Raw genomic sequence first — 24,489 nt, 5'->3', positions numbered from 1 at the left:
AGTTGATGCCTGTAGCTCCAGCCCCGGAGTCGGTGCCTATACAAGGAGCCACATCTTAACTTCTGAAGAGCCGCATGTGGCTCCGGAGCCCCAGGTTGGCCACCCCTGGTCTAATGATTCAGCCATATATAGTCTGGCTGGAGAAATGCAGCTCTCTGCATGTTTCTTTATTTAGCAGCAGGAGATTTTGTTGCTGGTAAAATAGGATCCGTGTCAATTGAGTAAATTCTTTTTGTTTTATTACAAACTTCATATTTATTTCCTCATCCGAGCATTGGATCAGGGATGGATAGAAACTGAAAACACCTTCTTTTCACCTTCTCACATAACTTCTGATGATTGCAGTGGATGTTCTGGGTCTGTGAGGAGGAAGCACAATCTAGTGGCTAGGGCTCTAGCCTGGGATTCAGGAGACCTGGGCTCAGTTTCCTCTTCCATCACAGACTTCCAGTCTGATTCCAATGGGAGTTAGGCACCTAAATACCTTTCAGGATCTGTGCCTCTGCCCCTTAGTTCCCCATCTGCAAAGTGGGAATAAGAACCTTTAGCATGTTGTGAGGATAAATACATTACAGATTATAAGATCCTCCGATACAGTATTGAAGGCCATTCGAGTACCTTAGGTTTGTGTGTGTGCAGTGTAGGATTGGATTCTTCACTGGTTTAAATTTTTTAAAAGCTCATAATATAAAACAGACATAATGGCTTCTGTTTTGCTGCTATGCTTGTTTAGACTCATTATTAAATCCCTTTGGCTCGTATTGATCATTGAGGACTCAAGCTATGTTATTATTGTTTGTATGACTGCAGTATGTAAGGCCTCACCCAAGATTGGGGCCACACTGGAGTGTACAAATATTCACTAATAGACAATCCCTGCCCCAGCCTACACAGACAAAGGTTGTGAGAAAGGAACTATTATTAGCCTCATTTTACAGATGGGAGCGGAGCCTGAGGCACAGAGAGACTAAGGACTTGTTTATACCATGGGGTAATGTGCTCTATGAAGATGTGATTTCTAAAGCGGATTAATTGGTCCGTGTAGATCCTGCTGGTGTGCTTTAACACAGTGCTGTTTGAAACGCTAGGGAACCTGTAGTGCGTACCAGCAGTGTCTACATGGACCAATTAGTGCGCAGGACATGTGCTTTAGAAACCATACTCCCACAAAGCACATTACACCACCATGTAGACAAGTGCTTAGTGACAGGAAGCCTGGGGTGGAGCTAAGATTTGAACCCAGAACGCCTGAATTCTAGTCTAGTGCCTGACCCACAAAACCATTGTTAGATAATAGGAATACTGACTAAAATATTCTACTCCCTATCATCTTACATGAATGGGAGTTGAGGGCATTATGCACTTTGCAGGATTCTGCCCTTGATTTGAGTGGAACTTGGCATGGGCACAGAGCAGAGCTGATTAGTGGATCAGGCCTTAGATTGCAAAATCTTTGTAGAAGGGGCTTTGCATTCTTTTTGGTAAAGAACCTACGACTTTGTGGTCATTATATAAATAAATAAGACGAAACAAAGAAGTTCCCTAACTATTTAGAGCCCAAATGTTCTCTCTCGCTGGTGTACATCGGGAGTAACTTCATCAAAGTCCAGTGTGTAAATGTGATACTGTATAAAAGAAATGAGAGGAGAATCAAGTCAATTTATGTCCAGTACTGATCTTCAAAACTCCCTTTGAAGCCAGTAAGGATCATACTGTTATTGGCTGATTCAAGGAACAGCCCATCTGGGATATTTCAAATGAGTGAGATTTAATAATAAAATAATGACCATAATATATAAAATATACAAAGGAGACTGTACGGCAGCTTGTTTGATTTTTTTAGTCTGTTTCTTGAATACATTGATTTTGTATATGGAAATTTGATTCTGTCAAGAACTGCCAAGCTAAGGCATTTAATAAAAAACGAGTGCGATTTCATAATCGTAATAACAGAAAACAGATTAAATGGACATTGTAACAGCTCCTTGGTTTTTGTTTAGGATCCTCCCTGTATGTGTTCACACTGTAGTGGTATTAAAACTTTTATTTGCTTCCAAGAGGAGCAGCTATGCTCGGACATTTCAAATTAGAGTTTGTAACAAATAACAACAAGAATAATGGCAATAGTTTTCTCTGTATGTAAAGCTTAGCTGTTAATACTGTTTTTCCCTTGGCTATTGTTTAGTTTACTTTGTGAGCGCTGTTGGATTGATTTAATATTGTATAGAGAATTATTTGGTGTAAGATGGGAGTTTACAACTGAGTAGCATTTAAAAGTGAATAAATAATCATAACAGTTAATATATGACAGACATCACAAGAGCTTATTTTCCTTTTTTTTGTTTAGTCTCATTCTGGAATGGTTGGATGGGTGCTTAGAGATTTATGTGCCTTCAAGAGGAGTTGCCAAGATGATCTGTCCGACAGACAGACAGACAGACAGAGAGGTGTGCAATTAGATAGAGGTATGGATTGTGGTAGAGAGAGAGAGATAGGTATGGCGAGAGACTCTCTGTCTGTCTATATATCTGTCTCTCTTTGTGTACCACAATGCAGGTCCATCTAAATGAACACTCCTCTCTCTGTCTTTCTAATTATCCTCTAGATTGTTTTTTTTAATTAGTCTCTTTCAAACCTAACAAGAAACAATCAGGCCGAAGGAGGAGTGAAAATGTGAATGTCCCATTAGCGAGAGAGACAAGGTGGGCGAGGTAATATCTTTTATTGGCCCAACTTCTGCTGGTGTCTCATTGGCACACAGCTCTGAGCCTTTCAGCATGGCCAGAGGCAGGGGGATTGCCACCAAAGGAAGGCTCAAGTGAGTGCTAATGGATCGGGCAGCGGGGTGGAGCTCTGAGCTGGGGAGAGTGGGGAGGAGACAGCCAGCCAGCCAGCCCCCTTACTTGGGCTGGACTGCAGTGCCCGGGGAACCCGCAGCTTCCAAGCCCCGGCCCCAGCCAGCTCCTCTGCAAAGGGTTAAAGGCAGCCTCAGCCTTGAAGTGGGCTGGAGGGAGAGGCGGAGGGATTAACTTGATTGGTGAGAAGTTTGTAGCTGGGCGGTGCCGGGCCGCCCTTACGGCTCTGCGCTCCCCCAGAATCACAAAGCCCTGCCGGGAAACTTGCTTTAGCGCTTGTTCCTTGGCTTCAGCTCCCCCCCTCCCCTTAAACGTGATCCCGGCTCAGAGGGACCCAGGGCGGCATCACCCCGGCATCCTGCAGCTCAGAGCTCCTGCGCTCCCGGGGGATCTGTCAGAGCCAGGGCTGCAGATTCCTAGCCCACCAGCCGCCCGCCCGCTCGCTCTCTCGCACACGCACCCTGGCCCGGAGCTGCCGCTCGTGCACAGCGGGGAAAACACAAGTTTTCTCTCCCCTTGATTTAGCTAATCGCGGAGAGAGCCCTGCGCGCTGCTAGCGCCTTTTGTGGCAAAGTGTTTTCTGGTGGGAAGATGGTGGCTTGAAACTTGGATGCTTTCATGAACGCCCTGAAGGGGTTGTAGGTAAAGGGACTCCAGCCCCTCAGGTATATTTTGCATTGTGAGTTTCCTTTTAAAAACAACACCCAGCCGACAAACAAAAGAGCCGAGAGCGGCACACATCCCCAGCGAAGGAACCTGCTTTCTTAGCGCTTGCCCTCCCTGCCTTGCCAAGTTGGGGGGCTGTCAAAGTGCAAAGTTTGATTGACCCCCCCTCCCCGCCCCTGCCCGACTGCGGAAGGAATGAAGCTGAAATGAAAAGGGGCAGCCCATGGGACTGGCTTTCCCGGATTGCCATTCAAAGGGATCTGTTATGATGGGGCAAACAGCGCGCTGTTAAGTACCCGCACTGCAAGTGAAGGTAAGTGGCTCGCTTAGCCTCCAAGAAAATGAAATGAGGAAACTTCACCGGGACAGTTGGTCGAAGTCCCTGTGTCTTGCTGAGGTTAAACACAACGCGCGGGAAGGGGCCGGGGGGGGGGGAGGGGGGGCTTGCAGGCGTTAATGAATTAAGGAGTGAGTTAACATCTGCCCTTGAAGCGAGCTAGGGCGCACCGGTACCTGCCCCCTGGAGCCAGCCGCCCCAGCCAGAAGGCAGGACGCCGGCGGGCTGCTCCAGCGCTGCGCTGGTGTCATGTAAGGAGCCAGGATTAACGTTAATGATTAATCAGACCTCTCCGCATGTCGGGCTGTCTTCGGCGCTGGAGCGGCTCCGCGGGCAGGGGATGGCTGTGTGGCCCATGTGGTGTTACACTCCTCCCAGGGGTGGGCAGCAGGCAGGAACTTTCCTGTTACCCTCCCGAGCGCTGGGGCTGCTCGCCGGCCTTCCCGGGAAGGAAGAGGCACACGAGCGATAATTACCTCGCGAGTCATCAGTACACACGTGTGCCTGCCCAGGGGAGGCGCAGGGTCCATCTGCCTTAGACCGCACTGGCTCTGGTGCCTTTGGCCAGGGGCGAGGGGAGGTGTTTACTCGAAAAACGGACTGGAAAACCCCTGGTCAGTTTCACGCTGGATGTTTGAAGCCTGGTTTCTTCTGGCTGGCCAGAGAGATACAGCATCACAGGACTGGAAGGGACCTCCAGAGGTCATCTAGTCCATCCCCTGCACTCATGGCAGGACTGAGTATTATCTAGACCAGTATGGGGAAGTGCTGGGAACTGCACCCCTCTTTTACAGGGCTCACTGACTAGTGGGGAATGGGGTCAGCTGTGGGGTGGCATGGTCGCATGGGCCCTGGACCAAGGCTGTGTGCCTTCCTGACTCCGGATGGTGGGGCTGGGAGGGTAAGGGACCGTCACTGCTCTGCTGGGTTGGTTTGGGAAGCACAGTTTCTGCTGAGAGCTGGTTACCTCTCCCGGCATGACCTGTCTCAGGCTCCCTGCTGTAAATAATATATTAACATAAGAGCAGCAACCAAAATAGCCTTTCTCTGAGATGCCTCACTTTGCCTTTGCAAGGTATAAACATTTCTGGATTGCTTCCTTCCCCTTCCTTGCAGAGCAGTTCTGTAAGATGGAAATGACGGTACATGATGTGTCCCTCTACGCTCCCCAGGTGGGTTGATGTGAACTCATGCCTTGGGCAGAGATTCTCCCCCTCTCCCCCCCAACAACCTCATTTTACCACCTTAAGAATTTGTGGTGCAAATTTGTAAGCTAATGGCAATGTGTAATTATTTGGTTTGTTGGATGCTGTACGTGGGTTGTTGTGTGTCCTGAGGGCGTAGAGTGTTTAAATCAGGGAGTTTACAAGAGTGAGGAATTCAGATAGTGTTTAGAGAGTGAGAGTTTTAGGAGGCGAACAGAGTGTAAGTAAAGTAAACCTGATCTACTTAGATTTTTTTTAAAAACAGATATTAGAGCAGCTAAGGAATATTCAAGGGTGTGAAACACAAGCTTGCAGTAGGACACACCTTTGGTGTAAACCAAAACAAGCCGTGCTTGAAAGGAAAGGAGGGTTGGGGAAATGAATTGCTGGGAAGAAAAATTCAGCACTGAAGGAAATACACAAAGCTGTTGCGCACCCACGTTACAAGCAATGAAGCAGAAAAGCTAAGTTCTGTGGGTGGAAAGGATAGATTCCTCTTTTCAGTTCCTCCAGAAGTTTTTAACCTGCTATCTTGTTTTATGGCCACTCACTAGTGTTTGCTTGCGTTCAAGACTGGTTCTGTACAAGATACCAAAAAAAGTGCTTGATTTATATCAGGCAAGAGCGAAAGGTTAGGAAAGAGCAAAGTTTTACATGCTGAATGCAAAAGAATGAATTATAAATATTTATAATTGCTGGTACAAATTTTGTTTGCTTTACTGACGCACTGAGGGTTGTTGTTTTTTTTAAATTCTCATCCCCCTCCTTTCTTTTTCCTTCCTCCAGGTTTGAAAGATCAGAAATCTGTACAATACAGACGGAACCAGTTTTCAAAATGGAATTCCAGCTTGCGCTCTTTTTTGTAGGGATAATTGCATTTTCTGATTCAGCCCGAGGTAAGGAGAATGAGCTTTATGCAGCCTTCGAATGGTTTGTGGCTTGTGCCTTTACATTTGCTCCACTTGTGCTCATGTTCTTCCAACATGCTATAGTCCTTTTAGAGACCAAATCATGATATTTCCTTCTGCATAGAATCTCCCTTCCCCCCTTGTCCACCCACACATGCATTCCTCCCATGGCACATTTTGTCAGTGTTGACCGTGATATCGCAACTTGGATGCAGGATGGTCACTTTTTGTCCAGTTTGTTAATTGCAGGTGAGCTGTTTGCTTTTGTCGTTTATGTGTAAAAATACACAGTTGGCTTTCAACTTTCAGTGTAGGGTTAAAGGAAAACAATTGCATTCCTTTGTGGATCAGGAGTGCCTCTCCCCTCCTGTAATCCCTCCAAACTCTGCCCTGTGTATTCCCAATAGCAAACTAAACAAACAAATCCATTAACTTCCCAAGTGACAGACAAATGACAGTTCTCAATAGCTAGCACATATTTTAACACTGGGACTCCAGTAGACGATCAGATTTCAATAAACAGGTTACCCGACCAGTGGTGGATTGAAAAACAATGACCTAGAAGTTGAGGTAAGGGAGGAGAGGGTTTTGTATGAGAAGATAATTTAACAAAAGCTACGGGGTCAGAATACAGGTTTCAGAGGGGTAGCCGTGTTAGTCTGTATCAGCAAAAACAACAAGGAGTCCTTGTGGCCACCTTAGAGACTAACAAATTTATTTGGGCATAAGCTTTCTTGTGCTAAAACCCACTTCATCAGATGCATCCATTACTTGTCCTCAGCATTAGTTTAACACCATGGCTCTCAACCTTTCCAGACTACTGTACCTCTTTTAGGGGTCTGATTTGTCTTGCGTACCCCAAGTTTCACCTCACTTCAAAACTACTTGCTTACAAAATCAGACCTAAAAATACAAAAGTGTCACAGTACGCTATTACTGACAAATTGCTTACTTTTTCATTTTTACCATATAATTATAAAATAAATCAACTGGAATATAAATATTGTACTTCCATTTCAGTGCATAATATATACAGCAGTATAAACAGGTCATTGTGTGGAATTTTAGTTCGTACTGACTTTGCTAGTGCTTTTTATGTAGCCTGTTGTGATGAGTTGATGTACCCCCTGGAAGACTGTGTACCCCTAACAGTACATGTATCCCTGGTTAAGAACCACTGGTCTAACATACCTTTGCCAGTGCTGTCACGTTAGCCTTGGAAAGTCTGAATGATAAACCACTCTCTCAGTCTAACTGATTCTCTACTGGTCACAAAGGAGAGGACTGCATTGTTCCATGAGAATGGTTGTATGTATTTAGGATGTAGATTTGCTCCAGCTGCAATCCCAAACACTGTCGAAGAAGCATAAATTGCTGAGCGACCATTAAAAATGCCCAGCGCAAGATTATGTGTTGCTTAGTTTACAATTTAAATATTTAAACTTGCTATTAGTTCTGGAAGCCATAACTTGCCAGAAATATGTGTGTGTGTGAGAGAGAGAGAGAGAGAGAGTGAGAGTGGGGATAAAAAGCATTGCTATAGAAACTCAGAGCTTGATTAATGCATTGTTGTTGTTTTTTCTTGGCATTGACTCCCAAGCAAATATTTTATGGAGGCAGAAGCACTGTAAAATGATTCTGCTGGAAGCTGAATGAAAAGGAAAACAGTGTATAGCCTTTAAGACCTGAAAGTCTAAATTCCAGGCATGGTTTACAATGGAGATCCAGTTTTAAGTTGTAGGCAATGGACAGGAGTGTTATGAATTAAGATGACTTCGTGAATGTATATTATTCTAATAGACTTGAGTACCCAGTGGAGTTCAGTGAGAAATCTTGAGTAGGCTGTATACCGCAAAAAGATTTTGTCGATTTTCTGCAGTGTTTTGAGTAGAGTATTTACTGCTTTATTGCTAAATCTTCTTTAATTTTTGTTTGTCTATCTTGCTTGTATTATTTTATTGCACTAAAAATATAGTATGCAGCTTTAATGACTCATAGTGCTGTGAACGATTGTTTTGAACAGAAATAACACAAAATACACAGCCATGATTTCAAACCGGATCATATTTTTGCATTTGTAGAGGTTACCTAGACATAGTGTAAACTTTGTAAGGTTACATTTTCTGGTGAACAGACCTCTTTACTGTTCCAGACAAATATGCCCTGCACATGGTGAGATAGACAGTCTGATTGTTTAAATGGCATAAAAATGTGGTAAATTACTGTATTGTGGCCAAAGAAAAAGAATATAATCCACTTACTTTCTGATGTGGAGAGAGACAAATGGAGCAAATAAAGAGGAAAGGTGTCATTACAAGAAAAACAGTGGCAAAAAAGGTAACACATTTAAGGCCTGATTCTCCTCTCACTAAAATCAATAGGATTTTTGCTAGTGACGGAAATGGGAGCAGGATTGAGCCCTTAAACCCACAGAAGTGAGAAACAGAAATATCTAGAGCTCTGAAACCTTATTCCATGCTGTACATTTTCCCTTATTTAAAACACACCAGGATAATGTTTAGACTTTTTGAAATGTGCCCCATTTGTAACATGCCCGTGGATTTTTTTTTTTACGCTGGGTTAGATCGCTGCAGATATATAAATATTACCTGTTTCCGTCATAGAGGTTTTACAGACAACCCAGTGGATGAATCTCAGGTTGAGGATATTCGGATATTTCTTTGAAGCAGGAGGGGACTCCTTTTGCAATTAATGTGTGTCCTGATTGTAGATTGCATGCATGTAGCCCGTATCGTGGCCAACACTTTGCAACATGGGTTGCTGTATGTTATATGGATGCCTGCCTGCTGGTGGGAATGGCGAGCACTTGTCACCTCTGGATGTGGAATGAAGTGCCTAAATTTTGACCTCCAAGCTTGAAGATTTAGGTTAACTTCTTTTAAATGTCTCATGAAAGCATTAGGTAAAAGCAACGTAATGGTGCTACAGTGCTAATTCCACGATTCCACATTGCATGCTGTGTGATCATGGAATTAAGGCCTGGATCATAATGCGTTTGCACAAGAGGGCAGACTTAAGGCTGCTCATGCAACTCTAACTGGTATTTCCTGGCTTGTGAGCACTTAGCTGCGATCTTAATGTTCCATTAAACTTTACATTATATTCTTTTACTCTGTATTCAGATAGCACCTTTCCTGGTGAAGGGTCCCAAAGGACTTTGTGCCTGTGGCCTTATCCTGCAGTCTTTATGCTAACTAATCTGGGGTTTTTGCTAGGATGCACAGCTGCAGGAGCTGGCTGTGCATCCTTCCTGCACTATTGAAATACAGGGCATTTCTGCGGTGGAGGATGGCAGCCAGCCGACATGCAGTGTACACTCCAGGAGAGGGGAAGGTTTGGCTAAAGAAACCGGGGTAAACCTGAACTCTTACGAAAGGTGCTATGGGATTTTTAATTTCCATGAAGAGTAGGGACCAACTCAGTTTTTAAGGGTTCATACAAAAGAGTCCTTGCAGAGTGAACACATGGAACTTCATTTTTCTGCTTGGCAGTATGAAAGGCCAGCTCTCCCTAGCTAGGGTTTGAACCTGTGCTTTCAGGGATCTAAACTTAAAGGTTTTAGCTAAGGGCATGTATGGAGAATACCTACCTACTGTATCCTTGCTTATCTGAGAGACCCTGGGTTATTTTTTAAACCTAAATTCCTTCCCATTCTGGTGTCATTATTCACTTTAAAATTGTCACTGGAATTATGATTTTGGAATAGCTATGTCAGTATATTTCCAAGTGCAGACAAGCCTTTGGTCGTCCCTCCCCTTTGGGGCTAACGGTAGTACAGGGATGCTCCTCATGTGTGAAAGCCACTCTTGTGTGCATGTAGCTTGAGTATTCAGGTTCTGTGCAGGCAGGATGCGGAGGGGATGGAGAGACAAAATCAACCCCCCAGGCTAAGGGCAAGGTATAGAATAGCAGCCTCAACCATTTGCACCAGTTGTACTGGTGTTATCCTCACTGGACCTGTGCTTATACAGCCCCCCTTGCTGCTACTTTGAGCCACCCCTCATTCTGTCCCCTTTGTGACCTTCTGTGCCTACTTATGTGGGTGCAATGTGGTATACCAGCACCTCTTTGCAGCTGCTCCATTCTATGCTCCCCATGCAGCCCCTGTGATGGGGATAACTGGTGCCTGAGAACCTTATGCGGGCCCTCTCCCCCAGGAGTGAATGCTGCCCTGTGTTAGTAACCTTTAACGAAATGAACTGTCACAGTGTGCCCCTGCTTCTGCACACCACTGATTGGATACAGGTAATACAATCTGATATTTTCCTGCTTATGGTATCTGAGTGACACACAGCGCAATATTTGTTCCAAATCTGTCAAGTTGCCATCGTATCCGCCTGGGTTACCGTATATGGTAACACAAGGGTGCACTTGGCTTGCTACAGTAGTTTAAGCACGATTTCATATGGTATGTTTAGAAGTTTTTGGTAAGAGCAGTAACAGCCCTTCCTTTGTCCAGTAAACTGATATTCTTATTGAAACTAACAAGTTTGGACATCAGTTTTATTTTCGGTGCATGGGAGCATACTGCTATAACTCCTTTCTTTTTTCTTTTTTTTTTTTTTGTGATACATGATTTTAAAAAATAGCTGGACTCTGACTAATGCATGACTTACAATAAGTTCACTACTTGTGCAATTTAACTACGGCAACCTCAAAATTCACTAGGCTGGCACAGATATTTATCACATGTCAGTATTTGACACTTGTTCTTTTAAATGTGGGAAATATGGGTCTTGAATGCTTGACGGTTTTCTTTTCAGGGAGATGGTTCTTAATACCAGGTAATATTTTTACCATTAAGTTCTCTAAACGTAATGATTTATAAGAGTGAATAGTAGTTAATGCTGATGATATAAATAGGACAATCGTGGTCTTCTGTTGTAAAGAGACCGCTATACCATGGTTCATCTTAGACTTGATTATTATTTGGACATCTTTCTTTTTTCTTTCTGATGGGAAAGGAAAGCATATAGGACCTGATTCGGATCCCATTGAAGTCAAAGAGAGTCTTTCGATTGACTTCAATTGGCTTTCAATCAGGTCTATCTGCACAAGAACAGTCTGACAGCATAGCCTATACCTACCTATTATATATCCTTGATGATCGGAGGGAACCCTGATTACTTTTCAAACCTAAATTCCTCCTCCTTCTGGTGGTGTTATTCACTTTAAAATTGTCGCTGAGTGTAAATATAGAATACAAAGTGTGTCAAACTGGAAGTTAAGCATTGATTTATTATTATTATATTTTATTATATTTTATTATTTTTTAATTTATTATGAAATACAGAAAATCACTCCAATGTGTTAGGGCTTTTAAGAGGTTTTATAAGTTTGTTCCCACAGTGCATGATGTTCAGCTGCTTGGACCTTCCTTTGGAGAAAAAAAAAAAATCTATCATTCTTGTGATGCAGAAAATAAATTTTAAAGTCTGCCTTTTATGCATAAAAGTAATTTCAGTATGCCTAGGAATTATTTTCCAACATTCCCTATATAATTCTTTGTTCTGGAAAGACAAATGTTGAGTAAATAGCACTTTCTAATTAATGAGCGCCTGCTTTTAAAGGTGTGAGAGCACTGTAATGAATTTAGCAACTGTGGACCGAGCTTTTTTCTTTTTTTTTTCTTCTTTTTGGGTGTCAGTTGGCCCAGTGAGTTGATTTACATCAGCTGAGGATTTGGTCTTTTCCAAGTAGACAGCTTGCACAGTGTGATAAACCCTGAACCTACTAATGCAGATGTATATAGAGTAGTTGCTATTGAATATGGCAAGTAGAGATATTCACCTTTTTGTTACATATTTTGCGTTAACTGCTGGAAGAGGAAAATCATTTCCACCAAAGGAAAAAAAAAAAAAAAAAGACACAAAGGTTGTCTTTTGCCTGCTTTGAAAAAAAAATAAATTCTGAAGTCATTGCTGTATTTATTCAGTTTGAGTAGTATCAATGCAGCTTTCTTTTTTTCCAAAGATGTGAAACTCCTACTTGGGTCTGCAGTGGCTTGTAAAATCACCCTGTTCAAAAGGTCTGCTTTCAAATTAATCCCAATATTGCAGTAGTCAGTGGAAACACTCCTCCCCCCTTCTTTAATTAACCTATTCATTTTATTTCACTTCTCAGAGTTTGTCTTTCGTCTGACCTCCTTCTGTGCTTTCTAGTGGGGCAGTTGTGCCGAAATGTATTTGATCTTGTTTTGAATATTTTCATTTGTATTTATATTTCTTTTCTTTTGTGAAGCTGGCCCTGTAACCCAGGATCTTTGCTCGGATCTTTCTATAATAAACATGTCTCGCTATTAATTTAGCCAGGCTGACCTGTCCTGTTTTGTTGTACAGAGGTTGAAAGTTTTTGTTCTTATAAGGGAATTAAAAAGAATAAAAGCATAAAGAAGCTGATTGTAAGAGTGGCAAAGAGGAGAGAGTCCATTACAAGCACCCATTGAATCTGCTTCTGTAGCCCTTACTCACATGAGTATCCCCATTGAAGTTAATGAGGTACATGCAGGATCAGATCTTCGCGCCAGGATGCTGTTGTAGTGGGAATGTTAGAAATGCCTAAGTTAGAAAGATACAACACATCTGCTTTGACTTATAAAGGCCAGGTCCAGAGCCCATGGAAGTCAATGGAAAGACTTCCAATGACTTCATGGGCTTTGGATCTGGTCCTTAAAGAACTGTCCTATGCAGATTAATTGTGATGCTGACACTTATACAAATCCACTGCTTTATTACAGCACATAGCTCCATTTTACAGCAGTGTGAGTACAGGGTTTTGGATTGCTGTTGTGTGCTGTAATATATTTGTACGTGGAGAGAGAAACTCCAGCTAGAGCTGCATTTCTTTTCCCAGAAGATGCACCGTTCTCTGCCTGTTGCTAGCTTTGGTGGGCTGGAAGGCTAAGAGAATGATGTAGTATGTGCCGTGGGACTGAAAGCAACTTGGACATTCTTTGCTTTAACTTCAGGTCAGCCTGTGGGGGTTTTATTCCAGAAGAGTAAGTGACAAGGTGGGTGAGGTAATATCTTTTATTGGACCAACTTCTGTTGGGGAAAGAGACAAGCTTTCGAGCTTACACAGAGCTCCTCTTCTTGTCTGGGAAGGGGAAGCAACGCGGCTACAAGAAGACTGCAAAGAGAAATGAGTGTCATTCTGAGGGGAGTGTTGCAGGGTGCAGAGGGGCTGGATACTGTTGTGAAGGCTTATTTAACAAGTCAATGTACGCCATTTGCCATGGACTCCGTTCGCATCTCTCCAATTTTTCCCCTTTCGAGTCAAATAAACATCAGGTGCCTGGAGTTTGGTTAGTTGCCCTGATTACACAGTCTCTGCATTGTATTGCAGTATCCAGCAGTGCTGTGAATAACCTAACCTTTTTATTTCATCAAAACCACTCCAATTTTCAGGAAGAAATCCAGCCAATAACTCCAGGCTACTTCTGCCATTAAGTGTTCAAACTTAATTTTCAGCTGCACTAAGGGTAGAAAAATGTAAATTGGGAACAGAGATGTCTTGGAGAGGACTAATGTTTCTCTTGATTTCTGCACCCCTCAGCCCCTCCTGGATAGCTGTTGAAGGAAGAGTGGTTTCTGTCTTGGCAGGAACCAAAATCATTTCTCTTTGTGCCTGATAAATTTATTTCATGAAAGATTTACAGAATCTTGGGTATCCTGTCAAGTGATTGAGAAGTGAGTAAAGCATGAAGTGTCATAAACTAGATGCCTCTTGGGTTCTGTTGACTTTGGTGAGTATTTTTGGAGTTGTCAGTATTTATGCACGTTAAATTAGAAAAAAAACCAAAAACCTGTGGAGGGCAGACAAATGCAGAAATACATGCAATTTTTTAAAAGCCCTCTGTTTTATTTGACTGTTGTTCAAGTTGATTCATATTTTCCTTGACCAGGTTGCTCGTATTTTATGTGCCCAGTGAATTGACTCCTGTGAGAATTCTGTTGAAATAGTACTTGGTCTGTGATCCTTGGTTCACATTCTTTCCATTACTTATCCATTCAGGTAGACTCAGCTTTCAACTGCTCTTAAAAGTGCCTCTGTTTACATGGCATCATGGAGTTCAGTGAATTTCAAATTGAGTATTGCTCGGTATACAAGTAAGAAAATGGTTTTAACTGAGCATCATCCCTGCAGAATCAGTTTAGGAGCTGAAAGTCAAGCTGAGTTCTTTCAGACTTGTGCAACATCTCCAGTAATCATGACCCAGCTGTTATAAAAGCCTGGTGCAACACCCATTGAAGTCAGTGGAAAGAAATGCGAAAGAGACAGAATCCAAGGTTGGTTAACAATTCTGTTGATGATGCATGAATGAATCAGAATAAGGTTCTTCCATTGGCTTGCCCTGCCAGCAAGTGTTAGAGCCCTGCATAGAGATTCTGAAGTTCTGTTTCAGAGTAACAGCCGTGTTAGTCTGTATTCACAAAAAGAAAAGGAGTACTTGTGGCACCTTAGAGACTAACCAATTTATTTATTTCATAAGCTTTCGTGAGCTACAGTTCACTTCATCGGATGCATACTGTGGAAAATACAGAAGATGTTCTTATACATACAAACCATGAAAAAATGGGTGTTTACCACTACAAAAGGTTTTCTCTCTCCCCACCCCACTCTCCTGCTGGTAATAGCTTATCTAAAGTGATCACTCTCCTTACAATGTGTATGATAATCAAGTTGGGCCATTTCCAGCACAAATCCAGGTTTTCTCCCTCCCACCCCCACAAACCCACTCTCCTGTTGGTAATAGCTTATCTAAAGTGATCACTCTCCTTACAATGTGTATGATAATCAAGGTGGGCCATTTCCAGCACAAATCCAGGGTTTAACAAGAACGTCTGAGGAAGGGGGGTGTAGGTAGGAAAAAACAAGGGGAAATAAGTTATCTTGCATAATGACTTAGCCACTCCCAGTCTCTATTCAAGCCTAAGTTAATTGTATCCAATTTGCAAATGAATTCCAATTCAACAGTCTCTCCCTGGAGTCTGGTTTTGAAGTTTTTCTGTTGTAATATCGCAACTTTCATGTCTGTAATCGCGTGACCAGAGAGATTGAAGTGTTCTCCGACTGGTTTATGAATGTTATAATTCTTGACATCTGATTTGTGTCCATTTATTCTTTTACTTAGAGACTGTCCATTTTGACCAATGTACATGGCAGAGGGGCATAGCTGGCACATGATGGCATATATCACATTGGTGGATGTGCAGGGGAACGAGCCTCTGATAGCATGGCTGATGTTATTAGGCCCTGTGATGGTGTCCCCTGAATAGATATGTGGGCACAGTTGGCAACGGGCTTTGTTGCAAGGATAGGTTCCTGGGTTAGTGGTTCTGTTGTGTAGTATGTGGTTGCTGATGAGTATTCACTTCAGGTTGGGGGGCTGTCTGTAGGCAAGGACTGGCCTGTCTCCCAAGATTTGTGAGAGTGTTGGGTGATCCTTCAGGATAGGTTGTAGATCCTTGATAATGCGTTGGAGGGGTTTTAGTTGGGGGCTGAAGGTGACGGCTAGTGGCGTTCTGTTATTTTCTTTGTTAGGCCTGTCCTGTAGTAGGTGACTTCTGGGAACTCTTTTGGCTCTATCAATCTGTTTCTTCACTTCAGCAGGTGGGTATTGTAGTTGTAAGAATGCTTGATAGAGCTCTTGTAGGTGTTTGTCTCTGTCTGAGGGGTTGGAGCAAATGCGGTTGTATCGCAGAGCTTGGCTGTAGACAATGAATCGTGTGGTGTGGTCTGGATGAAAGCTGGAGGCATGTAGGTAGGAATAGCGGTCAGTAGGTTTCCGGTATAGGGTGGTGTTTATGTGACCATCGTTTATTAGTACTGTAGTGTCCAGGAAGTGGATCTCTTGTGTGGACTGGACCAGGCTGAGGTTGATGGTGGGATGGAAATTGTTGAAATCATGGTGGAATTCCTCAAGGGCTTCTTTTCCATGGGTCCAGATGATGAAGATGTCATCAATATAGCGCAAGTAGAGTAGGGGCGTTAGGGGACGAGAGCTGAGGAGAGCTGAGGTTCTAAGTCAGACATAAAAATGTTGGCATATTGTGGGGCCATGCGGGTACCCATAGCAGTGCCGCTGATTTGAAGGTATACTTTGTCCCCAAATGTAAAATAGTTATGGGTAAGGACAAAGTCACAAAGTTCAGCCACCAGGTTAGCCGCGACATTATCGGGGATAGTGTTCTTGACGGCTTGTAGTCCATCTTTGTGTGGAATGTTGGTGTAGAGGGCTTCTACATCCATAGTGGCCAGGATGGTGTTATCAGGAAGATCACCGATGGATTGTAGTTTCCTCAGGAAGTCAGTGGTGTCTCGAAGGTAGCTGGGAGTGATGGTAGCATAGGGCCTGAGGAGGGAGTCTACATAGCCAGACAATCCTGCTGTCAGGGTGCCAATGCCTGAGATGATGGGGCGCCCAGGATTTCCAGGTTTATGGATCTTGGGTAGTAGATAGAATATCCCAGGTCGAGGTTCCAGGGGTGTGTCTGTGTGGATTGACTCATGGTGGCAGGTGTGAGTTTGTTAACTCCACCCAGGATATAAGGGAGGTGGGGACAGGGAGTCCTGGAGAGAAATCCAAGGGACAGTCAAAGTCAGGGAGAAAGTTGAGCTGGGTTATGATGTATTATTGTTCTTGAGTCCCCAGTAAAACCAAATCCAAGGAGAGGAATTAGCCTTCAGACTAGCTCAGTGTGTGTGAACTCTGTTGAAGATAAGGTATGGATGTAACCCATTCACAACTATTAGTGGTGTCCCTTTTCATCCACATTCCACCAGATACTACCCACGTGGTGTATTATTATCCACATGGATAGACATCAGTTGGCTGTGAATAGCCCCTAAATACCCTGTAGGAATGGCCCTGTACAAAATTCTTGTCATGGTGGTTTGTTGGTCACAGCAGCAAATGTGTTATTACTGCCCTGAATGACTTTGAAGCCTTCCCATGCCTAGACACAGTTAAAGTCCAGCTGGGTGTGCTGGGTGAATGGGGAAGAAAGGTGCAAATCAGAGGGAGGAGGAGACGGGGCCAGGACCAAGCCACACGGGTCCACAGAGCTGGCCAGCCACACTACAGGAAGTAGGCTGCACTGTTCCCCTGCACATTACAGAGCTGGGGGTGAAGTTGTGCCTTCCTGGGGTACAATTAATGGGTTTACCTAAATTAGGAAGAAGGGGGAGACCTAGGGTTAGCTAAATCAAGGTACCCTGCATCTACATGAGGGAGAAGGTCATTGTTAGGATCTCTGGATGGTTCGTTAATTAGTCCGACATTTCAGTGAAATTGAAGCTAAGGCTGATGTGTACACAATATTTAAAGGACACACTCATCATGGTAAATCAGTCCATGCCTGTAGCTCAATTTCTTTGAGCAGAAATGGCCCAATTCTGCCTTCAGATTCACATGCACAACTCCTATTTGACAGAGAAATAGTCTGAAGGGACTTAGAGAGATAAGACATTGGGTGAAAAATAACTAATTGGGATTCAAATTGAGTAAAAGCAGCCTCGTTCATGTGGGGGAAAATAATTAAAAATGCACGTTTGCAGTAGGTGGAAAAACCTGGTGAGGTGTAATGCTGAAAGAGTCCTCATAGTGAGAGTGGGCAGCACATTAGATATGAGTTGATAACGCAGTCAGGCTGCAAAATTAAAAGCCGGTGCTGTTTTGAACTGTGTACACAAATATCAGGGCCTGGGGGAATTGATTTAAGAGGAAAGATTAAGAGAGCTAAATATTATTGATTTGGTTAAGCAATGACTAAGAGGGGACATAAGTCTACAAGCATTTGAACTGTGAGAACAACAAAGGGGGAAGGAATAATTAATATTAAAATATTTAATAACGGAAGTAACTTCCTGACAGTGAGAGGTACCATACTGTGGAACAGCTCATGGAGGAAGTGATAGACCTTCCATGGCTTGAAACTGGACTTGGCAAAGCTCTAATAAATGTACTGGAAGGGAGACTCCTGGCTTGGCATGGACTAGCTGATGTAACAGAGGGGTTGGCAGACTTTTTCACAGGTGACATCAGCTCTCAATAGGTTGTCTCGTGGGCCATTCTGCATTGACTGGACCTCCTGTCCATGATCACACAAGATCCCAGTGGCTACTGCAGCAATTGCTTACTCAGAAAAGTATTATATCAGGGAGTATCCAATGCATTTGAATGTAGTTTAGCAGCTGGAAACTAGGAGGAGAGCTAGCACCATGTGACCAGACAGCCGTAGACCACCACCAAATCTTTTGCAAACTACCGTGGTCTGGAACATGGTGTGGGAGCCTTCTGCTCCAATACGTCTTTTCCATCTTTAATATCCGTGGGCCAAATTCTGATCTCAGTTCTCTTTGGATTCAACGAGAGTTCTGCCGTGGAGCTGTGAGTAGACTGTGGCCTTATGATGCTACTGGAGAGCAGAACTGGGCCCCCAAAGAGCAGGCTGCATTTCAAATTTCCACTGTTTGGTGTCAAGCAGTGGGAAAAGGCAGTGTGATATACAGGAGTTAATGTAAAAACTATTGTAACAGGTCCTAGCTGATGGACTCCATTATTCCTATTTGTATTCACAGTCAATCAGAAACACAGTATGGCCCATGCTAATTTCAAGGATTAGAGTGGGGTTTTCTGCTCAGCATGTCCCAGACGGATGTGTCTTTCCTGATATTTTTTTGTTTGACTGGGAGTAATAAACCCATTATGAATTCATCTGCATATGCGTGGAAATGGTTTAAGGTGGGTGAGTTGTAATTGGTGTATTTATTTTTTAATCTGGCACCTACTGCATGTTTGGGTCACCTGTTCACCATCTATCCTTTTCTTGCTACAGATAGAGACAAATGAATGATAGTCAACATGGGACTCATTGTCTTAGCTGCAGGGGAAAGGACAATGTGGGAATTGTTAGATATCTTACCGTCATGATGAATGACCACATGAGGGCCTGCTCCTGCTTGCTTTGTTCAGGCAGAACACCTAGCCCCTGATTCAGTGTAAACCAGAACTGAGGTCAGGGTCCCGCTTCTCATGTCTTCAGTCAGTGGGAGTGTTGCCTGAGCATTGCATGCAGAACTGCCTGGTGCTGGAATCACACAAATCTCCCTGTGATGGGGCGCAATGTTGGGGGGGGGGGGGAGGGGGAGAAGAGGGCCCAGACCTTTCCGCCCCACCCCCCTCCTTGGCCCCGGACCGGAGCTAGAAATTTGGCATGGCTGCCCCTCTGTCATGACAAAGGTGCAACTGGACCAGATTTGAACAGCACTGTCACCAGGTCACAACGCCACTTCCCCATTGGCACAAGGTAGCCCAGCCCCCAGGGGGAGGCAGAGCAGGGGGCACCAGGAACCTCCAGTATCCAGAAGGGTGGGAGGATTGGATCCAGGCTGTTGATGCTTCCTGGGGAAGCAAAGATGCAGAAGTAGGATGGGGCCTGTGGCACGCAGAACTGCCTGGGCCCTGGTGGGGATGGTGCTCTTCTGTCTTCAGTATGCATCCGATGAAGTGAGCTGTAGCTCACGAAAGCTGATGCTCAAATAAATTGGTTAGTCTCTAAGGTGCCACAAGTACTCCTTTTCTTTCTGTCTGACCGACTCTCTGGGTAAGAGTTCAGGGCTGGGGTTGGGGTGGCGAGACCACAGGGCTGGGGGTAGGGGGGAGAGTTTGGAGCCGAGTGTGGGGAGGGAAGAGTGCAGGGTTGGGTGCAGAGGCAGCATGAGAGACCTCAGGACTGGGTATGGGGAAGTGGCAAAGGCAGAGCGTGGGGCTGATGAGAGGGGAGATATCCCGGGCTGGGGGCAGTGGGGAGAGCTTGGAGCTGGCTGTGGGGCATGAGGAGGGGAGTGTGTGTGGAGCTGGGTGCAGGGGCAGCCTGAGAGAGCTCAGGACTGGGCATGTGGGAGAGCTCCGGGGAGTGTGGGGTAGGGAAAGGAGAGTTCTGGGCCCCCTCCTTAGGAAAATTCTGGTTGCGCCTCAGTCCCTGTGTCAGCTGGATCACTTTCTAGCAACCAGTGAAGTAGCAATAAGGGGGGATGCTGGTTTTGGAGTTTGATCTGCCGCCCTTATTCCTATGAGTAGTGCTATTCAGATCAACTGCATGGCTCATGTGGGTCAGAATCAGTCATAGAGTTTAAGGCCGGAAGGGAACACCAGGTCATCCCGTCTGACTTCCTGTATATCACAGCCCACCAAAGCCGTCCAGCACCCGCACGCTAAACCCAACAACCAAAATTAGGCCAAAATATTACATCCCCCAGGAGACTAAACGATTGTGTGCCACAGGCAGAGAGAGCAGGAGTGACCAAGATGCACCAGTGGCTGAGGCCCCTGTGTTGCCAGGGAATTAAGTGAGATATTCCAGATGAACCTGGCAAGCGACCCACACCCCACATCAGAGGAAGGTGAAACCCCCCTGTTGTCACTGCCAATGTGACCTGAGGTAGAATTCCTTTCCAGCATCCCATATGGTGATGAGTCACACCCTGAGCGTGTGAGCAAGATCCAAGCTGAGAGAGAGAATGCTTGGTGCCACCACAGAGCACTGACTCACCCCCTTCAGTGTCCCATTTCCAGTCCTAGTCATTTCTGATGCTACAGAGGAAGGAAATGAAGGTGCCCCTTCCATACTCCTATTTACTTCATTGGGATGATTTGGGGAACAGTCAACATGAGCAAGGGGGAGGGACATAATCAGCCCACAAGATTTGGCCTATAGATATATGATGCTTATTCCCACTTAGTGAGAGTTTCTGGCAGAACAATAGTACTCTCCTTCTAGATAAAGTCAGGCATAGGTGCTGGAACTAAGGGTGCTACCACACCCCCTGGCTTGAAGTAGTAATAACAACCCAAATACATGGTTTCTACCTTCTGCAGCCCCACTATGAAATCTGTTCCAGCACCCCTGAAGTCAGGAGAGAAAACTCATCGCTCTGAAGACTGCAGACTAGCTAAGTGGAGTTTGAGACTTATTTTCTTTTATCCTAGAAAATCCAGTAAATCCAGTAAATTCTTTCAGTGTGGTCTTCTAAGAGTTTTTCAACTTAGTCTGACTTGCAGATTATTTGAATGCCATTATAAACTAGGGGTCAAGCAAGTTAATTCCCAGAACAGTGTGCTGCCCTGTTTTCAAACTGTGCTAATCAGAGTTTTGAGTCAAAGCGTGGTAGTTTGCTTAGTGAAATTATTTTCCTGTTAGAAAATTACAAATCGGCTCTGACTGTCCATATTGGCTTCAGTAATGGGAATGCTTGAATCACATGTGGAGAAAAGCCCCAGAATGGAGTAACAGCAAACCATTGCACAATGGAGTCTGATTCCTTAGCTCCCAAGTTCTAATGTGAGAAAAGAGGCTGTCTATGAAGCCTTACACCCAACATTGTTACAGTTGCATTTATACCTCCATCGGGATTAAGGAAAGCTGTGTGCAACACATCTGAGCCGTAAAATAAATGTCCTTTTCTAAAAGAGACATTTGGTTGAGTTGTTCAGTTACCCCCTCCTCACCTTCTTGTAATTGACTCTTGTTTACTTTTTTCCTCCTCCTTTCCCCAAGTTTATTACCAGTGTTTGGCCAGAGGAAATGAATTAACATAATTTACTGTTTTTAAAACAAGACACATTCTGTGCATGTACACACATACACACTCACTCACTCACTCACCCCTTCACCCTCCCAGCGCTGTGCTAAGGAGCATGTTTACAGAGTCTGGGTCCATTTAGAGAGAACAATACCCTGATTATGGAATGCAGCCTTCTATTCACAGAAACCCGAAGAAATCATCAGTTTAAAGGAGCTGCTGCCCCTTGAAGGTACATGCAGCGTGAGCTGTTTTAAAAAAAAAAATCAATCTTTTGTAGACACAAACTGCAAGCATTGTTCTCAGCGGAAGTTGATTTAGGGGTTGTGGTGGGGAATGGTCTTGGTATAAACTCAGTGCCAAGTTTGAGATCTACCGCCATGCAAAGCTTTTGTTGTGATTTCTAATCTAATTTCCAAGCGTAAATAATAGTTGTGAGATCTCATGGGGGAAGTGACCTGATGCTTCCTGATCTGGCAAAGTGCTTGGTGCTGGCAGCATAGGGGGAAAAATACTCGTAATTGAACCCAGAAATATTTCCTGTTTAGGATGAGTCAAGGCTAAAAGGTGCAGTTATATGTGGTTGGCTACTGCTCTTAATTGCTGTGGTACACCTGCCTCATAGACAATGCAGGAACAATGTCATGTAAAGAGTGTCTGATTTATCCATATTACCTGGGAAATGCAAAGCACTGTGGTTCATAGACTGCGGATGCTCCTTTCTTTCCTAATAAAGGGGCAGATTGTGGCAAGCAGTTACTCCCGTGTAGTTGCCCTGATTCTACTCCTGGGAGTAACAAGATGCTGATTCCAATCAATTTAAGCGCCTTATAGGATCAGGTCCTTCTGTTGGTGGGGTTAGACCTGCGCTCTGTTGAATGTGACTGTGACACTGCAGAGGAGTAACCCATAGACTCTAAAGGCCAGATTTGGGCTGTTAGGTCTGCATCAGGGGCTCCCATTGAAATCAGTCGGAGTTACACAGGGATCCAGAGGTAGAAATTGGCTCACAGAAATTAGAGATGGAGAAGATCTGTTTCTAAGGTCATTTGGTCCATCCTCTGCCAATGCTGCATAGTGCCCTGTTGTATCAGGCTCTTTGTCCAAGTCTAGTTTTAAATGACCCAAGTAGTGGGTCTTCCACCTACTTCCACTGGGAGACTCAAACCATCCAGCTTCCAACCCCACTGTTAAGACATTTTTTCCTGCTTGTCTAAATGTTGCCCTATGCAGTTTCATACTGTTGCTCCTTTTTCTGCCCCATGAGCCAGTCTAAGCAATTCCTCTCCCTCTTTCCCAACCTTCTAAAACTTGTAGAACAAAGAGCATCCTATCGTCTCTGAGTTGTTGCCTTGCTCTAGTCTTGCACCTGGTTTCCAGTCACAGGCATAGTGCTGTCTGCCCCATACACAAACACCGTTCTACACCAGGGACCCCTGGAAAAGGGCAAAGTGGAAAGTCTGCCCATGAGAATGGGCCATGTTCTGTCAAAAAGAGAAGCGAGTCTGAGCAGCAATATTCCTCTTTTGCCTGGAACTCTGCAGACCCTTCTGGGTGCAAGAGCTTTGTGGTTGTGGGGTGAGGCTGGGGTGGAGCTAAGGGATGACTGCAATTGTTCGTATCCTCTGCCTGGAAACCTGTTGGACTTTTGCAGCCTCAGGTATGTTTTCCCTTCTCTGAATATTGAAGCACTCTTGGGAGAAGGGGCTTTGGGATGAACCACTGAGAACATAGCTTCTCAGGGAGACGTGCTGTCATGAGGGCTGGGGAGTAGCAAGTTAAAACTCATGGGTTTTCCTGGCCCTTTTATGGATTTTTTTTCTCCTGTGGACTGGGGGTGATTTAGTCCCAGTTTAAACACTGTTCAGCAGCCAGTGGAGATGGAGATCTCTATTATTCTCCACAGCATTGCCTCTGGTTTGTTGACAGCTCTCCGGTATCAAGGTGGCCAGAAGAGAATGCAATATACTTGCCAGAGCCAGTTAAAGAGGGACTGTTCTCTTCCAGGTTCATTTCTGTGAGGACCTTTGACTAGTGATGCTGCTTCATGGTATAGGAAACAACCTGTACAAAATATCTTTTGTGGGTGAAGATATTTTTCTAGGGGAACAGAGCCAGTAGGTGAAAAAAACTAAAGGCACAGGCCAGTATTAACAGTATTTTTACGGGATTTGTGAAGGATGCATATTTGTATTGGACTGTAAGACAGTTGTATGGACAAATTCTGACCTTGTTCATGTATGGCTTCGATTGATTTAAACAAGAACCATGTTCATGCACCCAAGAGCCCTCACTCTCTGTATTTCCTCTGTTGTCTGGTGGTTTAAAAACAGAAGGGTAGATTCTTATCTCCCTTTGGTGTAAATCCATAGTAACAAATCTGAATGTCATGTGAGTTACTCTGGATTTACATGGGTGTAAGTGAGATCAGAATCTGGGCCCAAATTCTTTTGATTACCCCAACGCCAGCAGTGCAATAAAACATTCTTTATAATCTGTCAAAATTCATTAGAGCCTTTCAGATATAGCCCATGAAAATATTTTAGTAGATTTAAAAAACAAACAAACCATATTGTTTAGGGTTTGTTTGTATGGAATTAAAACAGTTTAGATCTTCTAATGAGAAAAATGTTGAGTTAAATAACCTGCAATGCAGAATAAGAAGAGAACATTTTGATTAACAGAAACTGATTAAAATATCAGCTGGGGAGAACAATCTGAATGAAATTTTATTGGTATTTTGATGTGTACCTTTTTGTTCACACAGTTTCAGAGGCGTAGGATTATTTTTTCTTCATAAAGATTTAATAAATACACAGATACAATCTGAAAAGCTAAAAATACAGTAATCTGTACGAGGACAGTGAAAAATGGAAGGAGCTTTGTGTTCACTCTGAATCAGGCAGTAATGG

General features: G+C 44.0%; 1 protein-coding gene across 3 annotated transcripts in view; it reads left to right on the top strand.

Moving 5' to 3' along the window:
• The first annotated feature begins 3,107 nt into the window (after positions 1-3,107).
• The window catches only part of FGFRL1 (fibroblast growth factor receptor like 1), a 244,365-nt gene continuing 222,983 nt past the window's right edge, over positions 3,108-24,489 (top strand). The window contains exons 1-2 of one of the 3 annotated variants that reach the window (XM_037898265.2): positions 3,108-3,834; positions 5,850-5,959. In XM_037898265.2, coding sequence (XP_037754193.1) covers positions 5,899-5,959 — 61 coding nt within the window. In that variant the 5' untranslated portion in view covers positions 3,108-3,834; positions 5,850-5,898. Of the gene's footprint in view, positions 3,835-4,282; positions 4,473-4,989; positions 5,031-5,849; positions 5,960-24,489 lie in introns of those variants that run through there. The other 2 variants (XM_043544861.1, XM_043544860.1) reach the window with 2 other exon arrangements.

Source organism: Chelonia mydas, chromosome 4, assembly GCF_015237465.2.
Source record: "Chelonia mydas isolate rCheMyd1 chromosome 4, rCheMyd1.pri.v2, whole genome shotgun sequence".
NCBI lineage: Eukaryota > Metazoa > Chordata > Testudines > Cheloniidae > Chelonia > Chelonia mydas.
Note: the sequence above shows the minus strand (reverse complement) of the source record. Positions and strands in the feature narration are given on the sequence as shown.